General features: G+C 49.1%; 3 protein-coding genes across 3 annotated transcripts in view; 1 reads left to right on the forward strand and 2 right to left on the reverse strand.

Moving 5' to 3' along the window:
* LOC136640311 (zinc finger protein 665-like) overlaps nucleotides 1-25,951 on the forward strand; it is a 274,368-nt gene that overhangs the window by 115,227 nt on the left and 133,190 nt on the right. The window lies entirely within an intron of this gene.
* The window catches only part of LOC136640316 (zinc finger protein 850-like), a 145,272-nt gene that overhangs the window by 59,825 nt on the left and 59,496 nt on the right, over nucleotides 1-25,951 (reverse strand). Inside the window, exon 7 of the mRNA XM_066615350.1 lies at nucleotides 15,512-16,447. Within this exon, the coding sequence (XP_066471447.1) occupies nucleotides 15,512-16,447 (936 nt within the window). The remainder of the gene's footprint in view (nucleotides 1-15,511; nucleotides 16,448-25,951) is intronic.
* Nucleotides 16,532-23,279, reverse strand: LOC136641375 (zinc finger and SCAN domain-containing protein 16-like). The gene is made up of 4 exons (XM_066617119.1): nucleotides 23,013-23,279; nucleotides 20,160-20,286; nucleotides 16,641-16,715; nucleotides 16,532-16,542 (listed from the first exon to the last, which is right to left on the reverse strand). The coding sequence occupies exons 1-4, from the start codon at nucleotides 23,277-23,279 to the stop codon at nucleotides 16,532-16,534; spliced, it is 480 nt and encodes a 159-aa protein (XP_066473216.1).

Genomic DNA, 25,951 nt, shown 5'->3' on the forward strand with positions numbered 1-25,951 from the left:
TAAGTGTTAATGCTGAGAGATTAATATTGCACGCATTATTGAGATTTTGATTTATTGAATTGATATAGTAGTTATATCTATAAGATTGACAGATATTATTCTGTATGGGTATATTGTCTTGGATTCCCTGTTCATTTCAATTATCTTAATATACAATGGAATATTCGAGGAGACAGGCCTGATTAAAATAAATAATCACCCAGAAATGAAACCACAAATTATTTGGGATACAAGTAAAGCGTATTTTAGAGGAATTATGATGAAATTTTCAGCAAGAAAAAAAAGGAAGGATACCAACTTATTAAAGAGCTAACCTTAAAATTGAAGAAGAAAGAGCAGGAGTTCCAAGAGAATCCATCTAGAGAAGAATTAACTGCAAAAATACAGAAACTTCAACATGAGATCAGAATTATACAAACGGAAGAAATTGAGAGAAAATTAAAATTAATTAAACAGAATTATTTTGAAAATGCAAATAAACCTGGAAGATGGCTGGCACATAGACTGAAAAAAGAACGACAGAGGAACTTTATAAATAGTTTGACAGATGAAAATGGAATTGAGAAACATAAATCTCCAGAAGTTAAACTTATAATTGAAAATTTTTATCAGCAATTATACAAGAAATATAATGTAGATCCGGATTTGCAAATGGATTATCTATTAAAAAATAATATGCTAAAATTGACATCAGAACAGAAACAAATTTTAGATCAGAAAATTTCCATGCAAGAATTATCAGAAGCAATCAAAAGACAGAAAAATCAGAAATCCCCTGGACCAGATGCAATTCCGGCGGAATATTATATTTGAAGAGACGATACAATTACCGTTCAAGAATTTGGTTAACGATATCTGGGAAACGGGAAATATACCTGACTCATGGAAAGAAGCTTTAATTATGTTAATTAAAAGAAAAGAAAAGAAAGATATCAGAAATTATAGGCCAATTTCTCTTTTGAGTACGGACTATAAGGTCTTTGCATCAATATTGGCCGGAAGATTAAAGAGAGTTCTATTGCAAATAATACATCAAGATCAAACGGGCTTTTTACCAAAACGACATCTAAAAGATATGTGAGAGTTATTATTAATATAATAGAATATTTTGAGGCACATCCAGAGAAAAAATTAGGATTAATCTTCGTAGATGCACATAAAGCATTTGATAGAGTAAATTGGAACTTTATGATACAACAAATGCACCAGATGGATTTTGGACCAAAGTTTATAAAGGTAATAGAGAAGATATATACAAAACAGACAGCAAGAATAAAGATAAATGGTGATACAACAAGAAAGATAGAAATTCAACAGGGAACAAGACAAGGATGTCCTTTATCTCCATTACTGTTTATTTTAACTTTGGAAATATTGAATAATATAGTAAGAAGAGATGAAAGAATTGTTGGAGTGAAGATCCAAAGTGAAGAATTTAAGATTCAGGCATATGCAGATGATCTTACTTTTATTTTAGAGGATCCAAACCAGTCTTTAATTATCTGATAGAAAATTTGACAGAATATGGAGAAATGGCAGGACTGAAGATAAATTATGATAAAACAAAAATATTAGTGAAAAATATGAGAAAACAAGAGAAACAGCAAATACAGGAATTTGGTATTAATATTACTAACAAGATTAAATATCTGGGTATCACTTTAACAGATAAATGTAGTGAACTGATGGAAAATTAGATAATTATTAGATAATTAATGATGGAGATTAAGAAAGATTTAAAAAGATGGAATGGATTAAATTTATCATTGTTGGGGAGAAAAGCTAGAATAAAGATGAAATTATTACAAGATGATAAAGAACGAGCAGGTTTTGGAATGCCAAATTGGGAAATTTATTATTACGCGGCAGCAATGAATTGGATAAAGGATTGGGCAGAAGTGGAAAAATCTAGAGAGTTAAAATTAGAATTATATGATCTGCAGATTGGTCCTCATGCTTTTATGATATATGATAAAGCCAAATATCATAGCTATTTTAAACAACATCTGATAAGAAGGGCACTGTTATTTGCCTGGGAACAAATAAGGTATAAAGTTTATGAGAAAATTCCAAGATGGGTTAAACCATTGGAAATTAGTACAAGGCCAATATGGTTGCGAGGTTCACAGAATAAGAGATATGATGAATTATTAGATGAGAAAGCAGATCTTTACTCAAAAGAAATATTGTGGGAGAAAGGGATTAAACTGGATTGGTTGACAGAACTACAAATTAAAACAAGATGGATGAAAGATAGAAGGAATCTATCTAGAGGAGGATGTATCAATATTTGTTAAGTATGGAAATGGAAGATGAATTGGTAAAAGAGGTGATGATTATATGGGCAAAGAATATTGGACATAACATAATAATGAATAATTTGGTTCAGCTATGGAAAAGAAATATGAGGATAATTAATAATAATAATAATAATAACTTTATTTTTACCCCGCCTTTCTCCCCGAAGGGACTCAAGGTGGCTTACAACAGATTAAAAACATAATTTAAAAACAAGTAAAAACATACTAACACATCATAAAAAACAGCAGTCAGAATAAAAAATAAGTAAAAAGAGCATAGAGCAGCAGCAAGTCATAAAAGAATCAGGCCTGTAAAAAAAATATTAAAAGATGTTAAAAAGATGTTTAAAAGGCCGAGAACTCAGAAGGCTTGTTTAAACAGAAGGGTCTTCAGGCCTCGCCGAAAGGTCTCAAGAGAGGGAGCCATTCTTAAGTCAAGGGGAAGGGAGTTCCATAGCATTGGTGCCATTACTGAGAAGGCCCTATTTCTTGCAGCCGCCCCACGTACCTCCCTAGGCGGCGGCACTTGTAAAAAGGCCTTCTCTGATTACCTAAGAGGACGAGCCGGATTGTATGGGAGTAGGCGATCTCTAAGATACCCTGGCCCAGAGCAGAATAGGGCTTTAAAGGTCAATACCAGCACCTTGAATTGGGCCCGGAAACGAATGGGCAGCCAATGCAGCCGCTGGAGAAGCGGACTGACAGAGTTGAACCGCCTACCTCCAGTAACCACACGGGCCGCTGCATTCTGCACTAGTTGCAGTTTCCGAACCGTCTTCAAGGGCAGCCCCACATAGAGCGTGTTACAGTAATCTAATCTCGATGTCACCGAGGCATGGATCACCGTGGCCAGGTCTGCACGATCCAAGTACAGCCGCAGCTGGCGCACCAGCCAAAGCTGAGCGAAGGCCTCCCTAGCCACAGCCGCCACCTGGGAATCCAGGAGCAGCTGCGAGTCCAGGTGGACCCCCAAGCTGCGGACCTGCTCCTTTAGAGGGAGTGCAACCCCATTCAGTGCAAGCCGATAGTCCGGCACCTGCATCGAGGATTTCCGAACCAGGAGAGCCTCTGTCTTATCCGGATTTAATTTCAGCTTGTTAGCCCCCATCCAGATCCTCACTGCCTCCAGACAGCGCTCCAGGCCCTCAACCGCCACCCTGGAGTCTGGAGAAAATGAGAGATAGAGCTGGGTGTCATCGGCATATTGATGGCACCCCACTCCAAAACCCCGGATGACCTCTCCCAGCGGTTTCATGTAGATGTTAAATAGCATGGGGGACAGAATTGAGCCCTGTGGCACACCGCATCTCAAGGGCCAGGGTGTCGAACAGGCATCCCCCAGCACCACCATCTGGGACCGACCCTCCAAGCAGGAGCAGAACCATCGCAAAACAGTGCCTCCAGCTCCCAACTCGGCCAATCGGCCCAGAAGGATACCATGGTCGATGGTATCGAAACCCGACGAGAGGTCCAGCAGGACCAACAGGGACGCACTCCCCCTGTCCAGTCCCCAGTGTAGGTCATCCACCAAGGCGACCAAGGCGGTTTCTGTCCCAAAGCCCGACCTGAAGCCAGATTGAAAAGGATCCAGATAATTCGCTTCATCCAAGACCCTCTGGAGTTGGGACACCACAACCCGCTCAATTACCTTGCCCAGAAACGGGATGTTGGAGACTGGCCGGTAGTTATCTAACACAATGGAATCCAGGGAGGGCTTCTTCAGGAGGGGGCGAACCACTGCCCATTTCAAAGCGAGTGGTAACGTCCCCTCCATCAAGGAAGAGTTGACCACCCTCCCTGTCCATTCAGCCAGTCCACCCCGGGCAGCTCTTATCAATCAAGCTGGGCAAGGGTCAAGCAGGCAGGCAGATGGCCTCACACTCCAAAGGAGTCTGTCCACATCCTCAGGCTGCACAAGCTGAAAAGAATCCCACAACACAGGACAAGCAGTTGCCAAGGGGACATCGTCAGACACTGTCAATGTGGCATCCAAGTTGTGACGAATATGATCGATTTTATCTGCAAAATGTTGCGCAAACACGTCACAGCGGCTGACCGTGTATTCCTCCTGGTCTACTGGGGGGGCCTGATGGAGGAGGCCCCGCACCACATGGAATAGCTCTGCCAGATGGTTGTCAGCAGACGCAATGGTAGCAGAGAAGAACGATCTCTTCGCTGCTACCACCGCCACAGAGTAGGCTCTGTAATGAGCTCTACTCCGTGTCCGATCGGATTCATCCCGAGTTTTCTGCCACTGTCGCTCTAGACGTCTGCCCTGCTGCTTCATCATTCGCAGCTCCTCAGTGAACCAAGGAGCCATTCCGAGTCTGCGACGTGGTAGAGGTCGCTCCGGAGCAATCTCATCCACTGCCCTGGTCATTTCCCCATTCCAGAGGTCAACCAGGGCCTCAGATGAGACGCCAGTCTTGGCAGTGGGGAAATCCCCCAGAGCCCTCAGGAAACCTTCAGGATCCATTAGCCTCCGGGGGCGGACCATAGAAAACAGTCCCCCGCCTCTGCGGAGGTAGGAAGTCGCAACAAGCCTAAACCTTACCAGGAAGTGATCTGTCCATGACAATGGAGTGATCTTGATCACCTCTACATCCAGATCACTGCCCCCGTGTCCAGCTGTAAACACCAGGTCCAGCACGTGTCCTGCAGTATGTGTTGGGGCCAAGATCTTCTGGGATAGGCCCATGGTTGTCATGGCGGCCATGAAATCCTGAGCTGCACCTGACGCAGGGGCCTCGGCATGCACATTGAAGTCCCCCAGCACTAACAGGCGGGGGGCCTCCAATGCCACCCCCGAGATCACCCCAGTCAGCTCAGGCAGGGAGACTGTTGGGCAGCAGGGCGGGCGGTACACCAACAGAATCCCAATCCTGTCTGGCCCTCTCAACACAACATGCAGGCACTCGAACCCAGCAAACTGCTGGACAGGGCACCTGGTAAAGGAGATGGACTCACGATAGACCATTGCAACTCCCCCTCCCCGTCCCTGCAATCTTGGCTGCTGCAACACCTGGAAACCTGGAGGACAAAGTTCAGAGAGACTAACTCCTCCCGCCATGTCCAACCAGGTCTCCGTAATACATACCAGGTCAGCTTTCTCATCCAGGATTAAATCCCGGATGATGCAGGTTTTGTTATTCACCAACCTGGCATAATTAAGGCAGCAACAATGAAAGAAAACATATAAAAAAATTTTTTATAGATGGTACCTATCTCCAGATAGGTTGGCAAAAATGTATCCCAGCACAAGTAACAAATGTTGGAAATGTAAAGAGGTGAAAGGATCTTTTTACCACATATGGTGGCTTTGCCCTAAAGCAAAAGAATTTTGGAAAAAAATTCATATAAATATTCAAGCTATTTTCAATTGTGTAATACCCTTACAACCAGAATTGTTTCTATTGAATATCTTCCCTGAAGGATATAACAATGATTTCAAACACACTTTGTTATACGTGATCATTGCAGCAAGATTGGTCTATGACAGGTCATGGAAGAACTCAGAAATTCCTCGTGTAGAGATGTGGATTGAGAAACTGTACGAGATTGTCGAAATGGATGTGTTGATGGAAAGATTGAGGGATGGCGAGATGGAGAGAATACAGAGATTGTGGAACCCATTATATGAATGGTTAGATCAGGGGTCAGCAACCTTAAACACTCAAAGAGCTATTTGGACCCATTTTCCAGAAGAAAAAAAACCACAGGAGCCACAAAACCCTTTTGACATCTAAAATGAAGATACGTAATATTGCATATATAGTTTTTTTCACCTTTATGCTCTTATAGGTCCCATTTTTATAATGTAGCCCCTTCTTGTAGCTTTTAGTTAGTTTTGTCATACATTCTTGTCCTGTGTTTTCAGACACCTGGTCCTCTATGGTGTTTTGCCTGATTCCAAGGCCATTCTCTGCCTGGAGAATTAGGCCCACTTTAAGCAAATTAGCTCCCCTTCTTTCCCCCAACAAATGACCCTCGTTCTGCTCTGCACTCCTGCTGGACCCTACCTCCAGGGTAGCTCGCCTGTTCAACCTGCACAGGTCCTCTCTCCTGCCAGCAGCCTCCCACCACTACAGTAGACCCTGGGTCTTCAACAGGTCTTGGGCACAGCAGCCACACACCAAACTCCAGTGTCTCCAGCAGTCCATTAGTCACAAAGTCAGTCAGAGCATCCAGGGCAGAGTCCAAAGTCAATAAGCCAAGTCACAGTCCAAGATCAGATTCCAAAGTAAGTCAGTCAAATCAGTCAGAGTATCCAAGTCAATAAGCCCAGTTAGTCTCCTCTCCTACCTCCAACCTGCACTGCTTCTCCAACCCATAACCCCCTTCCTGCCTCAGGTGCTCCTTATATCCCTGAGGGCCCTATTGCCTTCAAGTGGCTGCAGCTGTGTAGCACACTCTGCCTGATGCCCAGGCCTTACCCTTAAAAGGGCCACCACATCTACCTCCTCACCAGATCTTCCAGGATTCCAATACATATGGCGGTTATGACATCTGCTTATCTTACATGGATACTAAAGAACTCCCCCCACCTTCCAGAAGCACCCTGCTGGAAGGAAAAAAGCCATTCCAACTGAAAAAGCCAGGAGCCTGCTGGATGCTGATTGGCTGAGCCTGCTGGAGAGCTGGGGAAGGGAAAAACAGGGAGCTTAAGCCTGCAGAGCGGGCAAAATTGAAAAGGGAAACCAATGTGGGGCAGGTGGGGGTGAAGGGAGAGGAGGGCAGTGAGCTCAGGGGACGGAGGGAAGCAGCCTGCCCTCCTAGCACAGGTGCCTCCTGTAACCCCCTTTGCCACTTGCACCCAGAGGAGCTGCAGCAGACAGCTGAAAGAGCCACATGCGGCTCTAGAGCCGCAGGTTGCCGACCCCTGGGTTAGATAAACGATTATGAAATATTGATTGAAGAGATGATAATTATAGAAACAAGGCAGTATTGGCTGCAGTTCTGTGATTCCCTAGTGTTTTTCCCTCTGTATTACCCTGAATATATGTATCTGTGATTTTCCCTGTACCCATGCCTTAAATCAAATCAAATATTAAAAAAAAAAAAGGGTGTTGTGACCACAGTCAGTTTGGCAACCGCTGTAATAGGCCTTTGACCCAGTGCAGCAGGACTGGGCTCTTGGGCATTCATCCGCACACCCTCTGGAGCAGGAGTGCCCAAACCCCAGCCCTGGGGCCAGTTGTGGCCCTCGAGGACTCCCAATAAGGCCCGCAGGGAGACCCTAGTCTCCAATGAGCCTCTGGCCCTCCGCAGACTTGCTGGAGCCCATGCTGGCCTGATGCAACTGCTCTCGGCGTGGCAGTTAACTGTTCAACCTCTTGCGTGAGCTGTGGGACGAGGGCTCCTTCCTCTGCTTGCTGTTTCATGTCTGTGATGCAGCAGTGGCAGCGAAGGAAAGGCCGGCCTTGCTTTGTGCAAGGCCTTTTATGGGCCTTGAGCTATTGCAAGACCCTCATTCATTCATATAAGTTCCATCTCTAAAATATTCATTTATGTAATTTTATTCAAATTTGAAATGTACATTAGTTCTTTTCCTTCCTGGCCCCCAGCAGTGTCAGAGAGATGATGTGACCATCCTGACACCACTGCTCTAGAGTTTAGACTCTTTAAGAAAACTAGTTGTTGACCTGATTGCTACATAGATGCAGAAGAAAAAAATCACAGCTCTTTCCAGGGAAAAATGAGTCATTGTAAACACAAGAATTAAGAGTAGAAATTAGCACAGTCTTTGAAGGGGGAAAAGGGGTAACACTTTTTCAAGCAGCCTCCAAATAGTCCCTGAGAAGGCAGCCTCGAAAAGGCTCCAGCATAGTTCCGGTCTTGCAAGACAGCTCTTGTCAGGGAAATTTCAAACTACTGGGAAGCCACAAATGCGACCTGGACCCTTTTTTTAGCATGTGGAGATGTCAGAGCCGTCATCCAGAGCAGACCTGGTCCCGAGCCAAACAGACTGGTGCAATGGTCTTCTCAGCGGGTTCTTTTCCTTCTTTAATAATACTCTGACCAGTTTTTTAACATGTTCTGCATACCGATACAGATTGCATCCTGTAAACATTTCTGGGACGTACGTGCGTCAGTCGTGACAGAGCTTTGCCCCTGTTCTGAGCAGGCAAAAGGATTCTCAAAAGTGTGGCTCCTGCGATGCCTGTAAAAGGTAAAACGCAGCTGGAACCTCCTCCCACACACCAGGCACCTGTAGCGCTTTCCTCTCTTGTGCATTCTCTTGTACTTAGTGGAGCTTGAGCTGTGACTGAAGCTCTTCCCATCAGCCCCACAGGCAGTTTGCCTCTCACCAGTGTGGATTCTCTGCTTAACCGCAATTCCTCCAAGGTCCATATAAACTCCTCCATAAGGAACGGATCCATCCACTGTTTCCTTTAGGTGGGTTTCTTGCTGGAACTCTGCTCTGTGCCGACTCTCACAGGCATCTTCCTGGGGGATTCTTTCCTCTGTGCACCCTGTCACAGTCTCACACGGTCCCCCTTGCCCTAAATCTTCCGGCAGGTATTTGTCCCCCACATCTACGGTTAGCCAACCTTGGCCTGGTGGAGATATAAAAAAATCCCAACATTACTTAGCCACTGGACTAGAGAAACACAGGTACAGACGGTCTATGGGCACCGAAAAGTTCATAGTGTGAACATTAAACTGCCCTGGGTCCCTTTAGGGAGAAGGGCGGGATATAAATAAAGTTTTATTATTATTATTTATTATTATTATTATTATTAAACGGCAGATCTGCACATTCTTAGGTAACTGATTTAGTTCAAACCAGAAACAAAAGCAACAAGCTATTTAAGCTGCTAATTAGTATTCCTCCTCCTGCAAGGAGTACACCATATGGAAACAGAAGCACCACTGCCCCATTCTGGAGTCATCTACAGAATACATTGGAAAGGTCTCTGCATCTCTCTCCTCCACCTCGTCCCTTTTTCTTAGAGTATGAAACGCTCTGGCAATTCTATAGAGCAGGCCAGAGGTCTCTGATAGTCCAGAAGAAGCAACAGCCCAGGAAGGAACCACAGAACCCAGACATAAGAAGGACTCTCTTTTCCCTTACCCAAGAAGTCAGCCTCCCGGGCATCACCTTCCTGCTTGGTCTCTGCACACAGTGGCCTCTTCTCCATTTCAGACACAGGCTGGGTTGTTCTGGAGGAACTCACAGCCTCTTCCAATGTCACCTGCAAGAGCAGCAAGGGACCCTTTCAGGGTAGAGTGGCAGGGCAGATCCCTAATACAGATTATTGAAAATCTCTTCTGGGTTCTGCAGCTCTGCTTCGAGGGTCACTATCTATAGTCATGACTTGTCTGTCCCTCTTCTTCCATCAGCTTTGCCGAGAGCTGGTGAAAAAGCCAGCTGAGGAAGAGAGACAGACAATTCGTTACTACAGCGAGTTGCCCTAGAGAGAGAGCCACAGAAGAGGGTCTCCCAGAAGCTGGAAGTGACATCAAAAGAGAGAAAGAACCATAGAGCTCAGTGTGTATAAGAAAGGAGAGTTGAAAATTGCTGCCTTTAAAACTCATTAGTGCACCGTGGCAGGAACATAACAACATCAGAAGAGCCCTGCTGGATCAGGCCAAAGGCCCATCCAGTCCAGCTTCCTGTATCTCACCGTGGCCCACCAAATGCTTCAGGGAACATACCAGACAACAGACACAACCTGCATCCCTGTGCCCTCCCCTGCATCTGGCAATCAGAGGCAGCCTACCTCTACCTTGCACATACCTACCATGACTTGTAACCCATGATGAGCTTTTCCTCCAGAAATTTGTCTAGTACCCTCTTAATGGCAAGATGCCATCATGACTTCCTGTGGCAAGGAGTTCCACAGACGAATGACACGCTTCCATAGGCAGGTTCCTTAGACAAGAAACTCCTTCACGAGATGCCAGGACGGAATTAACCCTGTTTAGCAACTGTCCACTAAAGGCAGCCACAGCCTTGTTTCAAGCTGGCCTCAAGTATCACACTAAAGTCCTGGGATGAGACCAGTGAAAAAGGGGGGCTGCTGAAGCTGAGGGGACTGGTTGTGGGAGTCATTCCAGTGTGACTGGGGTGGAACCTGGAGACCCAACACTAGGAGCCTGCTCCGAGGTTCAAGCCAAGTCCGAGGGGGAGGGCTTAGGCCGGAGCACGGTTCAGGGGAGGGTTCCCCAAATTTGGCCTGGCTACCAGGCTTGGAAGCTCTACAGTTAAAGAACAATTGGTAACTGGAATCGGAAAGACCTGCAGGGTGTGGGGTGGTTCTATGGCCACTTGATTACCCTAAGGGCAATAGATAGATTACACGGCCCATAAGGGGGGGTCGTCTTGATTGTCACAAGCACCACCCAGCAGCTGAGAGCCCGAGGGTCAGATGAAAAGTTTCACATACGGCCCCCAAGTCTTATGTTTGACTCCCCTGTTCTAGACTGGCCCAAACTGCTTTTCAGTAGCAGAGAAAGAAGCCAGTGGAAGTCCTGCATACATTCAGCCCCTAGCGCAGCCATTTTCAACCACTGTGCCGTGGCTCCCTGCATATCCAAATCCAGGTTTCCCCTCATCAGGGTAAAGAAATATTTTTTTCTTGCTGGAGGTTTGCACAGAGTTGTCAGGGCCCTCCCCTGTGACGTCACAAGCCCCGCCCACTGGAGCCTGAACCCCTGGTTCCTCCCTGTGAGGTCACAAGCGCCGCCCACCCAAGATCCTGCTCAGGCAGACACTGGGCCCTCTGGTCCCGCCCTGCCCATGACGTCAGAAGCCCCGCCCACCCAAGAGCCTGGTCAAGCCCAGCGCGTGCCTGGCAGAGTGGCTCAGCCAGCAGCAGCAGCAGCAGGGCGGGCAGTTCCCACTCTGGGCTGCAGAAGTGCCAGAGCTCCTTCAGAACCCAGCAGGGGCACTGGCGGGCCTCGCACCGCCACCCCGGCACTGGGAAGCGGGCGGCCCAGGCCCTCGCCAGCAGCGCGGCGCGGCGCGGCTTCCTCGTGCCCGCAGCCAGGCCCACGCCCCCGGCCTCCGGGGAAGGCAGGAAGACCACTGTCCAGGGAGGCTCCACTCGCAGTCCAGCCTTCCCCTGCGTAGCAGGCGGATTCTCGCCAGCGTGGCTCCTGGGATGCTGCTCAGCCGCCGAACCTCTTCCCACGATCTTCCCCTTCGTTCCTCCTTCCCCTTCCTACTTTTCCCCCTTCCCTCCCTCTGGCTGGGCTGTGAGCCTGGGCTTCCTTCCCCACCCAGGGGCTCCTCTCCCACCCCACATTCCTCCACCTGCTGCAGCCCAGGACTCCCCTTTCCCAGCAGCAGCTTTTGAACTCACCGCCAGGTCCCAGAAGGGGCTGCTGATCCCACATGTGGATGGAGGAGCAAAGGGAAGGGGGAGGAGCAGGAAGTGACTCTCTCATTCAGTGGAGCCCCCTCCCCATTTGCCTCTCTGGGAATCTGGAGTCACTTCTCTTAACCCTCAATGCACTCCTGAGGACTGCAGTCTGGACCTTCTCCCTCCCAGGAGGCCCACCTGCTCCCACCTTCCTCCCCTGTTCATCCCAAGCCACAGCCTGGCCCAGGTTCTGCGGCGTCTCACTCTGGCTGCAAGGGCAGGGCTGGAACCAGGGAGTGGGAACTGCAGGGAAGCCGACTTCGGCCAGGCCTGAGGATGTCCTACCTGCAAGGGCTGTCGCGCACGGGACAATCTGCCTCATGCAGTTCTGGACTCTCCCTTGCTAAGAACATCAGAAGAGCCCCTTTAGATCAGGCCCACCAGGTGCCTCACGGAGCAGACAAGACAACCTGTTGCTGCTCCCTCGCACCTGGGATTCAGAGGCAGCCAAAACCAGGAGGCTGCATGACATTCCCATCATGGCTTGTAGCCTGTGATGGGCTTTTCCTCCAGAGATCTGTCCAATCCCCTCTTAGAGGCAGCCAAACCAGATTCCATCACCACGTCCTGTGGCAAGGAGTTCCACAGACTAATCACATGCTGGGTAAAGAAATTTTGTTCTTTCTGGAGGTTTGCACATAGAGACCTGTCAGTGAGGCTGTGCTAACCTGCCCAGAGGAGGGGGTTGGACTAGATGACCTTCAAGGCCTTGAGACCTTGACAATCTGTGGCTTCTGGTGAAGCCGACAGGCAAACCTGTCCTGCTCTCATAAAACCCATTCTCTGCACACCCCCAGCCCTCCCCAGTGGCCAGAGGTATGGGAAAGGCAGCAGCGCACGGGGAGCAGCACCCCAGCTTTGCTTCTGGGTTCTCCGCCTTGCTGGGAGGACGGATCTGGCCAAGGCTCCATCCCTGCCAGCCGTTCTTCCCCCCTTGCATTCCGCCACTTCCGAGTCTTGGCCCAACAACCCAATGCAAGAGGTGGGTGACCTGTGTGGTACTGGAACAACTGACACCCCAGGAAGCGCACGTCACCCCAGCAATGCTGGTCCCTGAATCTGGCGGTGGGGAGACCTTCCCTGTCTCACTCTTCTGCCCTGCAACCCAGGATTCTGCAGGCAGCTTGAGGATTATAGTGCAGAGTCTGGAACGAAGCACTTCTGAACTTGAGCAAACTGGACTGGGGTGGAATCAAGCAAGGGGAGACCAAGAAAGTTCGCCTCTTCTTTTCCTTCTCAGTTGGTGTTCAAGATCCAGTGGCTCCTGGAGAGCAACGAGCATGTTCAGTCACAGCTGGCCCGTCCATGAGGCTGCGGTCCCAGGCAGCAGATTGGTTAGGGGCGCCCGCTTCAGTCTCTCCACTTGCCTCTACTGCGCCTCCTCCTCCTTTCCCGGATTGGAAAAGAAAGGGGGGTCAGAGCAGACAAGGAAGCCTGTCTCTTTCGCTCCTGGCCATCAGGTTCCAGTCCTCCCTTTGTCTGAGTTGGGCCTTCAAACTCAGGATTGTCAGCTCTGGCTGGGTGCAGCTCTCAGGGACTGAGGCAGCAAATAATTCTCTGCCAGAGATTGAGCTTGGGACCTTCTACGTGCAAACTCAGGGCCCTTCCGCAGTGGCCTCTGAGACCACAACTCTTGTCACTAACAACGGGGGCACTCTGTCTGTGCCATGTGCTCTCTTGGAGAGTTCCTGCTCTTCTCGGTTTCACAGCAGTAGACGAGGAACAGAGCAGGTTGGGGAGCAATTGCTTCCCGTTCCAGTGAGTGGGAGGCAGATCCATGCAGCTTAGACTGGCAGCAGGCTGGAAGAAAGCAGCGGAAACAGACTCGGAGTGCAAGGCGCCCTCTTCGACACCTTCTCTCTTCCATTTCCTCTGTCTCTATCCTTGAGATGTGGCGACCAGAACTGGACGCAATACTCCAGGTGTGGCCTTACCATCGATTTGTACAACAGCATTATAATGTTAGCCATTTTATTCTCAGTACCTTTTCTAATGATCCCAAGCATGGAATTGGCCTTCACTGCGTCCGCACACTGGGTCAACACTTTCATTGAGCTGTCCACCACCACCCCAAGATCTCTCTCCTGTCTAAAACAGCTCAGAACCTATTAGTCTATATGTGAAGTTTTGATTTTTGGCCCCAATGTGCACGACTTGACACTTACTCTGAAGCACATCTGCCATTTTGCTGCCCGTTCTCCCAGTTTGGAGAGGTCCTTCTGCAGCTCTTCACAATCCCTTCTGCTCCTCACCACCCAGCAACGTTTGGTGTCATCGCAGACTTGGCCACCTCCCTGCTTATCCCTGACTCCAGGTCATGAGGGCTTTCCACTCTAATAAGCATCTTCCTACCCTTTCATTGCTCTTGGACCTACGACTGGTGGTGTGAAACTATACTGTGAAGCACTTCCCTGGAGACTCCCCTCCCTGTAGGAATGGTTCCATGCAGGTTTGAGCAGCTGAAATGGACCAGCTGACTGTGCCAGAAGAGGACACGGAATTTTGTCCAGAGCTTGACTATTGGATCAGTAAAATTTATTTCTTTTGTGCAGGAATGCACAGCGGCATTGTTAGGAAAAACACAGAGTGGAGAAGGCTTCACAGTGTGAACGGAACTGCAGTGAACAGCCTCAGGATTTCCTCGCTGGCTCAGACGGGGACGTAAGAACATAAGAAGACCCTCCAGCCTGGCATTCTGTCTCCAGCAGTGGTTGGCCAGCTGCACTCTGGAAAGCACCCAGGCAGGGCACAACAAGGGACGGCCTTTCCTTGTGGCTTCCCAAGGCGGCAACAGGGCAGGGAAGAGCGGAATGGGACAGCGACAGGGCAGAGGGAGAGCAGCTCCACCTGGACCTTCGCCAGGAAATTTGGTAGCACAGGTTCCAGCAGACTCCCCCTGTGCTGCGGAGGCTTCCTCCCAGGTCAGGGAGGAGACCTCTGCAACCGCCCCCCTCACAGGATGAAGCGGTAGCCATTTTAGACTAGGAACAGTGGCGGGGGTGGGAAAGCATGGGATTGGGCTGTACATTCTTGGAAGGGAGATGTAGTGAAGTGGACTAGCCATTTTCAGCCACTATGCCATGGCACACTGGTGTGCCGCAGGTGGTCTGCAGGTGTGCCGCGAGAATTTGGGGGAGGGTCATTTGTTAGTAGGGCCACTGGGGATGGGAGCCCCTGCTGTCAATGGGGGCGCCTCTTCAATTATCAAAGAACAGAGGGTGTGCTTTGACCATTTTAGCACTTTGTCAGTGTGCCCTGAGATGGAAACTGGCTGTGGAGACTATGCAGAAGGGTGTGGGCTTAATCTCTACCTCTCCCAGAAGAGCTGGGGAAAGACCCGTCCCTGAAACTCCAGAGAGATGCTGAGCTGGAAGGACTCGGGGTCTGACTCAGTGCATGACAGTGACTCCAAAATGACTCCAAAAATGCCAGAGTTGGAAAGGGTCTTGGAGGTCACCTAGTCCAGCCCAGGCAACCGTGTGCAGGCTTGCAATCCCTATCGTCAGAGAACTTCAAAATTAGATTAAAATAAAACAAACACCTGGTCTTAAATAGACGCTTGTTCCCTAAACAGATACAGCTGCTCTTCTGTCTTGACTTAAGAGCGGAAGAATGGATAAGCGCTGGATAAAACAAAAGGCAGACAGAAACCAAAAAGCTCAGCCGTCTCTCCAGAAGCAGCCAGCCTGGTAGCCCACAAGCAAGCATCAGGGCAGCAGACCTGCCTTGTCCGCACATCCTCTGACGCAAGGGACATTTTCAGATCACCGGCAGTCAGACCCAGCCCAAGCATTACTAAGGTTCGCTTCCACATGGGTTCTCAAGTGAGTATTCAGGTGTGACTTCTGGCTGAACCGTTTCCCACATTCTGAACACTGATACGGCTTCTCTCCCGTGTGGGATCTCTCATGCACCATCAGGTCCGAGCTCACGCTGAAGCCTTTCCCACAGGCCAGACATTTGTACGGCTTCTCCCCGGTGTGGATTCTTTGGTGCCTACTAAGAAGGGACCTCACGCTGAAGCTTACACCGCATTCGGGGCACTGATAGGGCTTTTCTCCTGTGTGAGTTCTCTGGTGTGTATTAAGATGTGATTTCTGAATGAAGCTTTTCCCGCACTCTGAACATTGATAAGGCTTCTCTCCCGTGTGGGTTCTCTCGTGCACCATCAGGTCTGAGCTCACACCAAAGCTTTTCCCACAGTCCAGACACTTGTATGGTTTTTCTCCTGTATGGATTCTCTGATGCCTGGTGAGTATTGAGCTCACGCTGAAGCTCTTCCCACACTCATGACACGTGTACGGTTTCTCCCCCGTGTGGGTCCTCTGATGGCTAATAAGTTGCGAGCTCCGACCAAAGCTTTTGCCACAGTCTGAGCATTTAAATGGTTTCTCCCCTGTGTGGGCTCTCTGGTGGGTAATCAGATCAGAGCTGACGCTGAAACCTTTCCCGCAGTCTGAGCACTGAAATGGCTTGTCCCCCATATGTATCCTCTCGTGATTCCTCAGGTGGGAGCTCTGATGGAAACTCTTCCCACACTCCAGGCATTTGTACGGTTTCTCTCCCGAGTGGATCCTCTGATGCTTAATAAGGTGGGAACTCACAATGAAACTCTTCCCACAGTGGGAGCACGGATAAGGCTTCTCTCCCGTGTGGGTTCTCTCATGAGCTACAAGTGATGACCTCAGGCTGAAGTTCTTCCCACACTCGGAACATTGGTACGGTTTCTCTCCCATGTGGGTCCTCTCGTGGGCAATAAGTCCCGTGCTCTGACTGAAACTTTTCCCACACGTGGTACAAGTCCTCTCCTTCTTGCCTTTGTGGATTCTCGAGTCACGCGCTGTTCTTTCGCAAGCTCCGTCGTCAGCCTCCCCCTTCCCAGGAAGAGACTTCTTTGCTGTTTCTGCTGGGCAGCCTTTCTCCTCATGGCGCTGAGGAACGTTCTGAATTCTTGCGTTCAGAGGAGACCCACACAGTTCCCGTTGACCAGGTTTCTCCAGCTGATACTTCTCATCTTCCTCAGATTCACTTGGTGGTCCTTTACCTGCTAAGGTTTAAAAAAATCCCAGGTATGTGTGTGTAGAGCTGCAGCTTTCGTCACTGGTTACAATTGGGCTGGCCCAAGACCTCCCTGACGCCTGATGCAGCAAAAGAAATGCTGCCCCCTCTTACTTGGTTATGTGGCAGATTCTGTTCTTTGCGCTCTCCAGTGCCATAGCTCAGCACTTCCTATCTGCCCCCCTCCCTTTACCAACCCAGTGAATGGAAGGAGGAGGTGGACAGAGATATGCATCCCTACCAATCCTCTACCTGAGGCAACTGCTTCAGTTGGCCTGATAAATGGGCCGGCCCTGATTTACAGGGACATATAGGAAGCCACCAGCAAACACCTTCCATGCTTTAATGTGCCTGAGAAAGAGCATCCTGGGTTGGGCTCTCCAGCCCAAGGAGCCTCCCTGACCCTGGCACCAGCCCTGCCCCCACATGGAGTCTTTCATACCTTACAAAACCCGAGTTCACATCAAGGCTTTTTCCACCATCCAGTTTTCACTTGTGCGGATTCTCTGGTGAACACTGTGCTCGTCTTAAAGTTTCCCCCACAGTATTGTGCAGGGGAATCGGGCTGCAGTGAGGCCAGCCTCGAACAGAGACGCTGCGCTTCTTCTACTCTGCAGTGCACAAAGGCTGTCTCCAGCATCTGCCCCCCCCCACAAAGTACGTTTGTGGCTGGATCATGGTAGAGCTTTACATCGCTGCACAAGCGTTCCAGTCATGTCAGGTGCTTTCCAGCTGTCTGAAAACGTGAGACGCTGGTCTGTGCAGCCTGACCACCAAAACAAGTAGCAAGTGGCCAGAGGATGCCCACCGAGGCTGGTAAGTTCATGCAGGAAGTGGAAGGAGGCAGGGAGGGAGTGGAGTGGGACAGAGGAGGAGAGGAACAGGGAGGAGGGCAGATCCGGACCAGGAAGGGGGTGACAGCAGCCGCAACACAATCTCCCAACTCCCTTCCCAGCCTTGATCCCTCAGCCGGGTCCACGTAGACTTGCATCAGCTGTACAGTTGGTAAGAAGTCCTAGAGGCCTGGCATAGGTTTACCACAGGCAAGGGAACAAACATTCCCTTGCCCCAGATGCCAAGACTTCCCTGTGGGATTCAGCAGGTGCCACACTGGCGCTACTGCATTGGTGTGGGGAGAGCCACATTGGATTTGCTGGTTAACACTTAAAGAACTGGAGAGGAGTTCTCACTGAACCCCTTGATGGCATATATTAAAAATGATACACAGACAGGGAGCTGGTCAGTGACTAGTTAATATCAGACTGATGTGAGATGTAAGTGAAAACTGAAGCAGGATCTAATGGCAGCCAGCTGCCTGTTCTGTTCAAGAACGGACTGGGTTGGATGATGTGCCCAACACGCTGGCTCTTCACGTGATCAGGAGCGAGTGCGCACCACTCTTCTCTCCTGGACACACCATCCCTGCCACTGCATAGTCAAAGTGCGGGCAGGGCATCCAAACTATCCCTAATCATGCTGGGGGTGGGGGAGTGTACACACACCCACACGTCCTCCCCTGACTGTGCTCAGTCTACAGCGCAGTGTTTAAGTGAAGGTCGGGGACTTCAGAAACGCCTAAGAAGCTGCCAGTCCATGCGGCTGAATATGGTCTGCTCCGGCTGGTACTGGGCCAAGCTCCACCAAAGAGTTCTTTCCCAACTCAGTGACCTCTTTTTAAACCCGAGGTGGCAGGGACTGAACTGGAGACTTTCAGTGTGTCAAACATGCTCTGCCAGCAAGCACCCTTTGCAAGGATTCCTTTGGAGTGGACAGAATGATAGAGCGGATTTCATGACCTTGGAGGTCATAAAGCTCCACCACGCAAAACCAGACAGAGTTGTAACTAGGGGAGAGCCTGAGGGGCACCTGCTCCAGGTGCCACACCGAGAGGGGGCGCCTGATGGCTCCATGGGCTCTGCCCTAGTTATGGCTCCCTTCAAGGGGAGCCTGCACAGGGGAAGGGACAGGTGGCAGTGGCGTAGCTAATGATCATGTAGCCCGGTGCCAAGCACAAAATGTTGCCCCGGAAGTGATGTCACTACCAGAAGTGACATCACTCCTGGCTTTTTATAAAGTGAAAATTGAGAGGAACCCACCTCCTCCCCCCAGCAGCTCCCCACCCACTTGTTCTGCTGCCTCCCCCCAGTCAGTGGCATAGCTAAGGCATCTATCTGCTACCCAGGGTCAAAGAAGATTTTGTAGCCCCCTCCCCACATGATAACATCAGATTTAATTAAGCAAATAAATAAAAAGTTATTGGTCCCATGCTGTATCACAATAACATCTCATTGGCACTCAGAACAAACAGTCTCATAGGTCAGTTTGGAGTCAAGCAAATCCACTTTTTGTTTCGCAAGAGAGTTTTCATTTTCTGGTTAATTGGCCATAACGTTTGATAGACTACAGATATTTCAGTGCAGTTTGTTTCATTGCACTCTGCATTAAATTGCCTTTCCAATGATATATAACATGATGGCATTATTCATGCATACCAAAATTTTCACAATTTTGGTCACTAGTGTCAAGCTCAGCTTGTTGCCCTTCTAAAGCTTGATGCCCAGTGCAACTGCTGCTCCCCCCTGCTCCCCCTTAGCTACGCCACTGACAGGTGGTGCAAAGTAGCTGCAGCGAGCATCCCTCCTCTGAGGAGAATGTGGAAGTGACATCCCTGACCTGGGTGTTGGGACAGTGCATTACATCTCTGCTAACAGCATCCCTGACAGGTGGCCATCCAGTTTCTGCTTGAAAACCCCCACTGAGGGAGGGTCCACAGCTGTCCAATATCAGACAGCTCTTATAGTAGGAAATTCTTCTTCATGTCTAGCCTAAATCTACATCTATGTAGTATCTGCCCATTGGTTATAGCCATGCCCTCAGGGAACATGGAGAAGACGTCCTGCCCTCCCTCCAAGTGATAGCCCTTCAGATACTTGAAGACAGCTGTTGTATCTCCCCTTAGTCTTCTCTCCTCCAGGCTAAATGGATCAATCTCTTTCGACCATTTCTCATAGGCCTTGGTTTCCAGAATCCTCACAATCTTGTACTGTTTTATAATATTTTATAAATGATTTATAATGTCTTTGTCCTGTTTGGAGGCAAATATGGAGAAGAAATTGGTGGGCTAGAATGTCAGGCATCTTTGACACTCTAGCCCACTATTCTACTGTCCTCCATACTTTCTCTTCTGCTCTGCCCCACTTATTTTTCCAGGCCAGGGAGTGGGAGGAAGAGGAGCAAGCGTAGGCGAGTGAGCAGATTGATGTGGGTGCCCCCTACCAATGTTCTGCTGGGGAGTTTATCTCATGGATATGCTGGCCCTAGTTCTGAGTAAATATTCCCAGGAGTGTGTTGCTGGTGGAGCATCTCTGCACTAGAGCCAGAGCTGCAGAACCATCAAGGGGTTCAACAAGTCAGTCACAATGAGTTATTTTACCCAGCATGGCTGCATCTGCTCCAGTCTCCTGCTTGGCCTCTCTGTGGGGCTCTTTCTTCGTCCAGTCTGAGAAAACCTGCTTGACCCCACCACAGTTCTCTGCAGTGTCTTGGAGTGGCCCCAGTGCCTGAAAGGATAAACAGCAATTAAAAAATCGGTTATGGTTTCAAAATACAGGTTTGACATAAGAACATCAGAAGAGCCCACCAAAGCCCACCTAGTCCAGCTTCCTGTATCTCACAGTAGCCCACCAAATGCCCCAGGAAGCACACCAGATAACAAGAGACCTCATTCTGGTGCCCTCCCCTGCATCTGGCATTCTGACATAGCCCATTTCCAAAATCAGGAGGAGAGAAGTATGCAGAGTGAGAACATAAGAAGAGCCCCGCTGGATCAGGCCAAAGGCCCACCTAGTCCAGCTTCCTGTATCTCACAGCGGCCCACCAAATGCCCCAGGGAGCACACAAGACAACAGGCACAACCTGCGTCCTGGTGCCCTCCCCTGCATCTGCAATCAGAGGCAGCCTGCCTCTAAATTTCCATTTTAATTGTTTACAAATATCGCTTTTGAAATTTGGTTTCAAAGCAGAATTTTTTTCGAACTGAAGCCTTGCTAATGCATTTGAAGATAACGGTGGACCAAAATTGACATTCTTGCAGCCTGTACACTTCATGTCCTTTTCTAAACCTTCAAACATCATCCATCCATGTACATCATCCATGAAGTAATATTTTATTTATCATTTTTCACATTTTTATACCGCCCTTCCTCCAAAGAGCTCATGGCGGTGTACAGAGCTGCTGCCCTCCTTTTGTCCTCACAACAACCCTTTGAGGTAGGTGAGGCTGAGAGAAAGTGACTGGCCCAAGGTCACCCACGAAGCTTCATGGCTGAGGGGGGATTCGAACCTGGATCTTCCAGGTCTAAGTCCACCTCCCAGACCACTACACCACCCTTTATGCTCACGCACCCAGGAAACTCTGTTTCTGTTCCTGGTGTGTTGAAGGGGTCAAAGACAGTCCACAACCTCCTAACCCAGTGGTTCCCGCATTTTTAGCTCCAGGACCCACTTTTTAGAATGAGAATCTGTCAGGACACACCGGAAGTGCTGTCATGGCCGGAAGTGACATCATCAAGCAGGAACATTTTTAACAATCCTAGACTGCAATCCTGTATTCTCTTCCACTCCATCCGCTTCCTAATCCAAGGAATAGAAGGAGCCAGAACCAGATCAGAGCTGGTTAGGATAGGGTTAGGATAGTGTTTCTCAAACTGTGCTTACCCAGGAGTAAGTCCCATTTACTATCATTGTTAAAACCATATACATAGTAGCCTGTTAAAAGTACAGATCTGTCATTTCCCCAAACGCAGTCATATATCGTGGTGTAGCATCAAGTCTAATATACCACAAAATAAAATATTAAAATGAATGGGAACCCACCTGAAATTGGCTCATGACCCACCTAGTGGGTCCCAACCCACAGTTTGAGAAACACTATCCTGAGCTGGCTCTGGCTTCTCCTATTCCTTGGATTGGGAAGTGGACGGAGTGGAAGAGAAAGTAGGGATGACAGTGGTGGGCTAAAGAATCAGAGACTCTCCAGCCCACTCCCTCCTCACCTCTCCAGGTCTCCTGCTCTGTCCCCCTCTTCATTTCCCAATGTAGGAGCAATGGAGAACTGCCACTGATCTGCTGTCTGAGATAGTTCCGAGGGAAATACTGCCTTTGAACATGAAAAAGTCTATTGAACCATCGTGATGAATAGCTGTTGATAATCTGCAATAGAGTAGCCTGATCCTTTTTCAAAAAGGGGACCATGACATCTTGTGGCAAGAAAATAAATACATGCCTTGGGCAAAAACGTGATTCCCTTTCACCATCTATGAATCCATCTACAGCCAATTTCTGTGAGTGACTCTAGAATTGTGGGAGAGGAAAGCTTCTTTCTGCCCACCATCTCTATGGCATACCCCGTCTCATCCCCACATCTCGAGCCTGAAGATCCCCAAAGTTGTGAGCCTTTCCTTGCAAGGTAGATGCTCCAGGTGCCTGGTCATTTTCACTGTGCTATTCTCTCTCCTGCAAGAGGGATCTGAAGGCCTTAGGGATGGACCTCAACAAGTGGGAAACCCTGGCCTCTGAGCGGCCTGCTTGGAGGCAGGCTGTGCAGCATGGCCTTTCCCAGTTTGAAGAGACACTTTGCCAACAGTCTGAGGCTAAGAGGCAAAGAAGGAAGGCCCATAGCCAGGGAGACAGACCAGGGACAGACTGCACTTGCTCCCGGTGTGGAAGGGATTGTCACTCCCGGATTGGCCTTTTCAGCCACACTAGACGCTGTGCCAGAACCACCTTTCAGAGCGCGATACCATAGTCTTTCGAGACTGAAGGTTGCCAATACAATATACAATTCTCTCTCCCAGCACTCTGCCATCCTTCTGGAGAGGAGGTGGCCAACAGTATTCCAAAAACAGTTGTAAAGAAGCTTCCCAAAAATACTCTCTTGCGCATAACAAGAATTCTTACCAAGAGCCTGTACACTATCCAGGGTTCTGTGTATAGTGTTTGTACAACTAACCCCATATCGCAGAAGTGAGAACTGTGGTTGAAAGTCTTGCTAAGGGTACTTGTTGTGTGCATGGCTAGGCTAAGGCTTAAACCAGGAACCACCAGCTTATATCAGCTCTCAAAGGAAAGCAATCCTACATGCACTCAGTACTCTGACAACATTACAGCTTCGAATTCCTAGAGAGGAGCGGACCACAAGAGTTAAATTAGTTTCAAACCCGTTTATGTTCACCATGCAGACGTGCCCACAACATCCTCTCATTGATCTTGGGATCCACATTCTCACCTCTTCTTGTCTCGACAGGAAAAGTTCAGCCAGGGCTACAGCTTGGACACAGGTCTCCGGGCTATTTTCCCTCACCCAACTCTGCATTTCTAAAGGCAAGATGCTGAGGAACTGCTCCAGGACCACCAGCTCTAAGATCTGTTCTTTGGTGCACCTTTCGGGCTTCAGCCACTCACGGCAAAGATCCCAGAGGCAGCCGCAGGCCTTTCGGGGGCTCTCGGCGGCCTGATAGCAGAATCGCCGAAAACACTGATGCCTCATCTCCATGCTGACAGCACAATCTTCTCCCCCTTCCTCAAAATTTCTGACATCCTCAATTTCCATTTTGTTGCATGCCTGCAGGACTTTGCCCCCAAGAAATTGAATCTCCAACCCTTCTCTTGGTGAATTACAGGAATCAGGCAGCCCTTTGAAGGAGACCAGAAAATCTGTGCTATGTTTCTGTAGCCTGGAATCTGACATCAGCTGGTTTCTCCAACGTGGGTGCATTGCCTTCTCAAGCCAGTGTGACTCTCTGTATCTGGGCGGCCACTCATCTTTTTCTGGAGAGAGACAGTCAAAGTGTTCTCCCTCCTGTATCGAGGATCCTTCTTCCTTCTTTTTCACTTCTGAATGCACTGCTTGGAAGCTGGGATCCAAGGTGGCTTCTGTGACCTGTTTGGCTGCCATTTTGTCTCTTCAGCCTTGAAAATCAAGCCTGGGAGTTCTTGGATCTTGGAGCACTGAACTTTCAGATCCTGAAATGCCTGCCTGCTGGTTGTCTTTACTTCACAGACATCAAACAGGGCTTTTCTTGGGGGACACTAGAGAAGACCAGGATTTCTTTTCTTTTTTTAATAAGAATATTGAAACAATTAAAAAGAGATCATCAGGGTTTTGAGAAACAGGTGGTTGAATAAGAGCTGTTGACTTTCACAGTACACCAGAGGAATCTTCTTCCTGCAGGAACGGGACACAAAAGAAAACTCAAGAGCATCAAAACAAACATTTAATTTGAAATCCCACCATTGGTACTGAGAAGCTGCAACAATACTTGAGGAAGCAGATCACACTCCAACTCAACCACTAGCAAGGCCTGGATTTGGAATAGGACAGCGCAGAGATTTCACCAAAGCCTAAGTGCCAAAGGTGCTTGTGAACCAGGTTAGCAGAGTATGAATCACCTCCCCGTCAAGTACTACATTACAGCACCAACCTTGGCATGTCTACTCCAAAAAAGGTTCAGTGTGTTCAGTGGGGCTTGCTCCCAGGAAAATGTGTACAGGAGTGAACCTTAATATCTTGCTGGATCTGGGGCTGGTCTGACTCTTCCTGGCACCTGAGGTGATGGACCAAATGATGCCTATGCCTCTTGCCTGGTACGGTGCCAACCTCTGCCCCTCCTGTTCCCTGAATCGGAATAGGAAGAGGGGGAACAAAGCAAAGAGGAAGTGTAGAGGAGGGCGTTCCTCCACACTTCCACCTCTGCTCTGTCTCTGTCTTCCAATCTAGGGAGTGGGTCAAGGAGCGGGCAAGTGGGCAGATGTGCCCTGCCTGCCTGCTGCCTGAGGCAACTGCCTCAGTCGGTCTCATGGATAGGCTGTCCTGGCTGTACAAATCAAGGTCCATTTGGTCCAGGTTCCGTATCTAGCATTATGGGGTCACAATGGCATAGCTAGAGGGGATGCAAAGCACTGTGTTTTGCAGGAGCCTCACCGCAGGGTGCAAAGGGCCCCTCCCCTTTAGAGCCAGGCCTCAGTTTTGCTCCCACCACCCGGAATGGCTCCGAAGAGAGAGGGAGGGGCCCCTTGCACAATGCGGTGAGGCTCCCTGCAGAACTTAGTGCTTTGCACCCCCTCTAGCTATGCCACTGAAGAGGCACTTGCCTCTGAGAAGGTCGAAAGCAGAGCATGAAGGGGACTGCCATCCCCTACTGTTTCCCCTCAGTACTTGGTACACAGAGGTATACTCAGCTGCGCCACTGGGTATACTGCCTCTGTACATGGAGGTTTCATTCAGCTTCCATCGCTACTAACAGGCTCTCTGAATTTGTCTACTTTGTTTTAAGCCCTCAAAGCCATATTTATTTTCCAGATAAGAAGATTTGATATTTTTTACCCCATTAAGCTACGGGGTACAAGTCATAGCAGGTCTGTGCAAGCTCTTGGTTTTAGAGGCAGGCTGCCTCTGATTGCCAGATGCAGGGGAGGGCACCAGGACACAGGTTGGGTCTGTTGTCTTGTGTGCTCCCTGGGGCATTTGGTGGGCCACTGTGAGATACAGGAAGCTGGACTAGATGGGCCTCTGGCCTGATCCAGTGGGGCTGTTCTTATGTTCTTAACTACAATTCCCAGGATGCCTTGCAGGTCTCTTGCTATCTGGTGTGCTCCCTGGGGCATTTGGTGGGCCGCTGTGAGATACAGGAAGCTGGACTAGATGGGCCTCTGGCCTGATCCAGTGGGGCTGTTCTTATGTTCTTAACTACAATTCCCAGGATGCCTTGCAGGTCTCTTGCTATCTGGTGTGCTCCCTGGGGCATTTGGTGGGCCGCTGTGAGATACAGGAAGCTGGACTAGATGGGCCTATGGCCTGATCCAGTGGGGCTGTTCTTATGTTCTTAACTACAATTCCCAGGATGCCTTGCAGGTCTCTTGTTATCAGGTGTGCTCCCTGGGGCATTTGGTGGGCCACTGTGAGATACAGGAAGCTGGACTAGATGGGCCTCTGGCCTGATCCAGAGGGGCTCTTCTCATGATCTTATGCATTTTAATCTTGCCCCACCGGGAATCTCTGTTGGATGGGAAGAAAGAATATGAATTATTTTAATCACCCGAAAACCCAAAAAGAAATGTGGTAGCTAATATTAGCTATGCCATTTGGAATACAGCTATCCCTGGTGTGGATGCCAGATTTGTTTACCTGCTCTTTGGGTTCTGTCCAACCATCACTTCTGATCAGGG

This window comes from Tiliqua scincoides, chromosome 2, assembly GCF_035046505.1.
Source record: "Tiliqua scincoides isolate rTilSci1 chromosome 2, rTilSci1.hap2, whole genome shotgun sequence".
NCBI lineage: Eukaryota > Metazoa > Chordata > Lepidosauria > Squamata > Scincidae > Tiliqua > Tiliqua scincoides.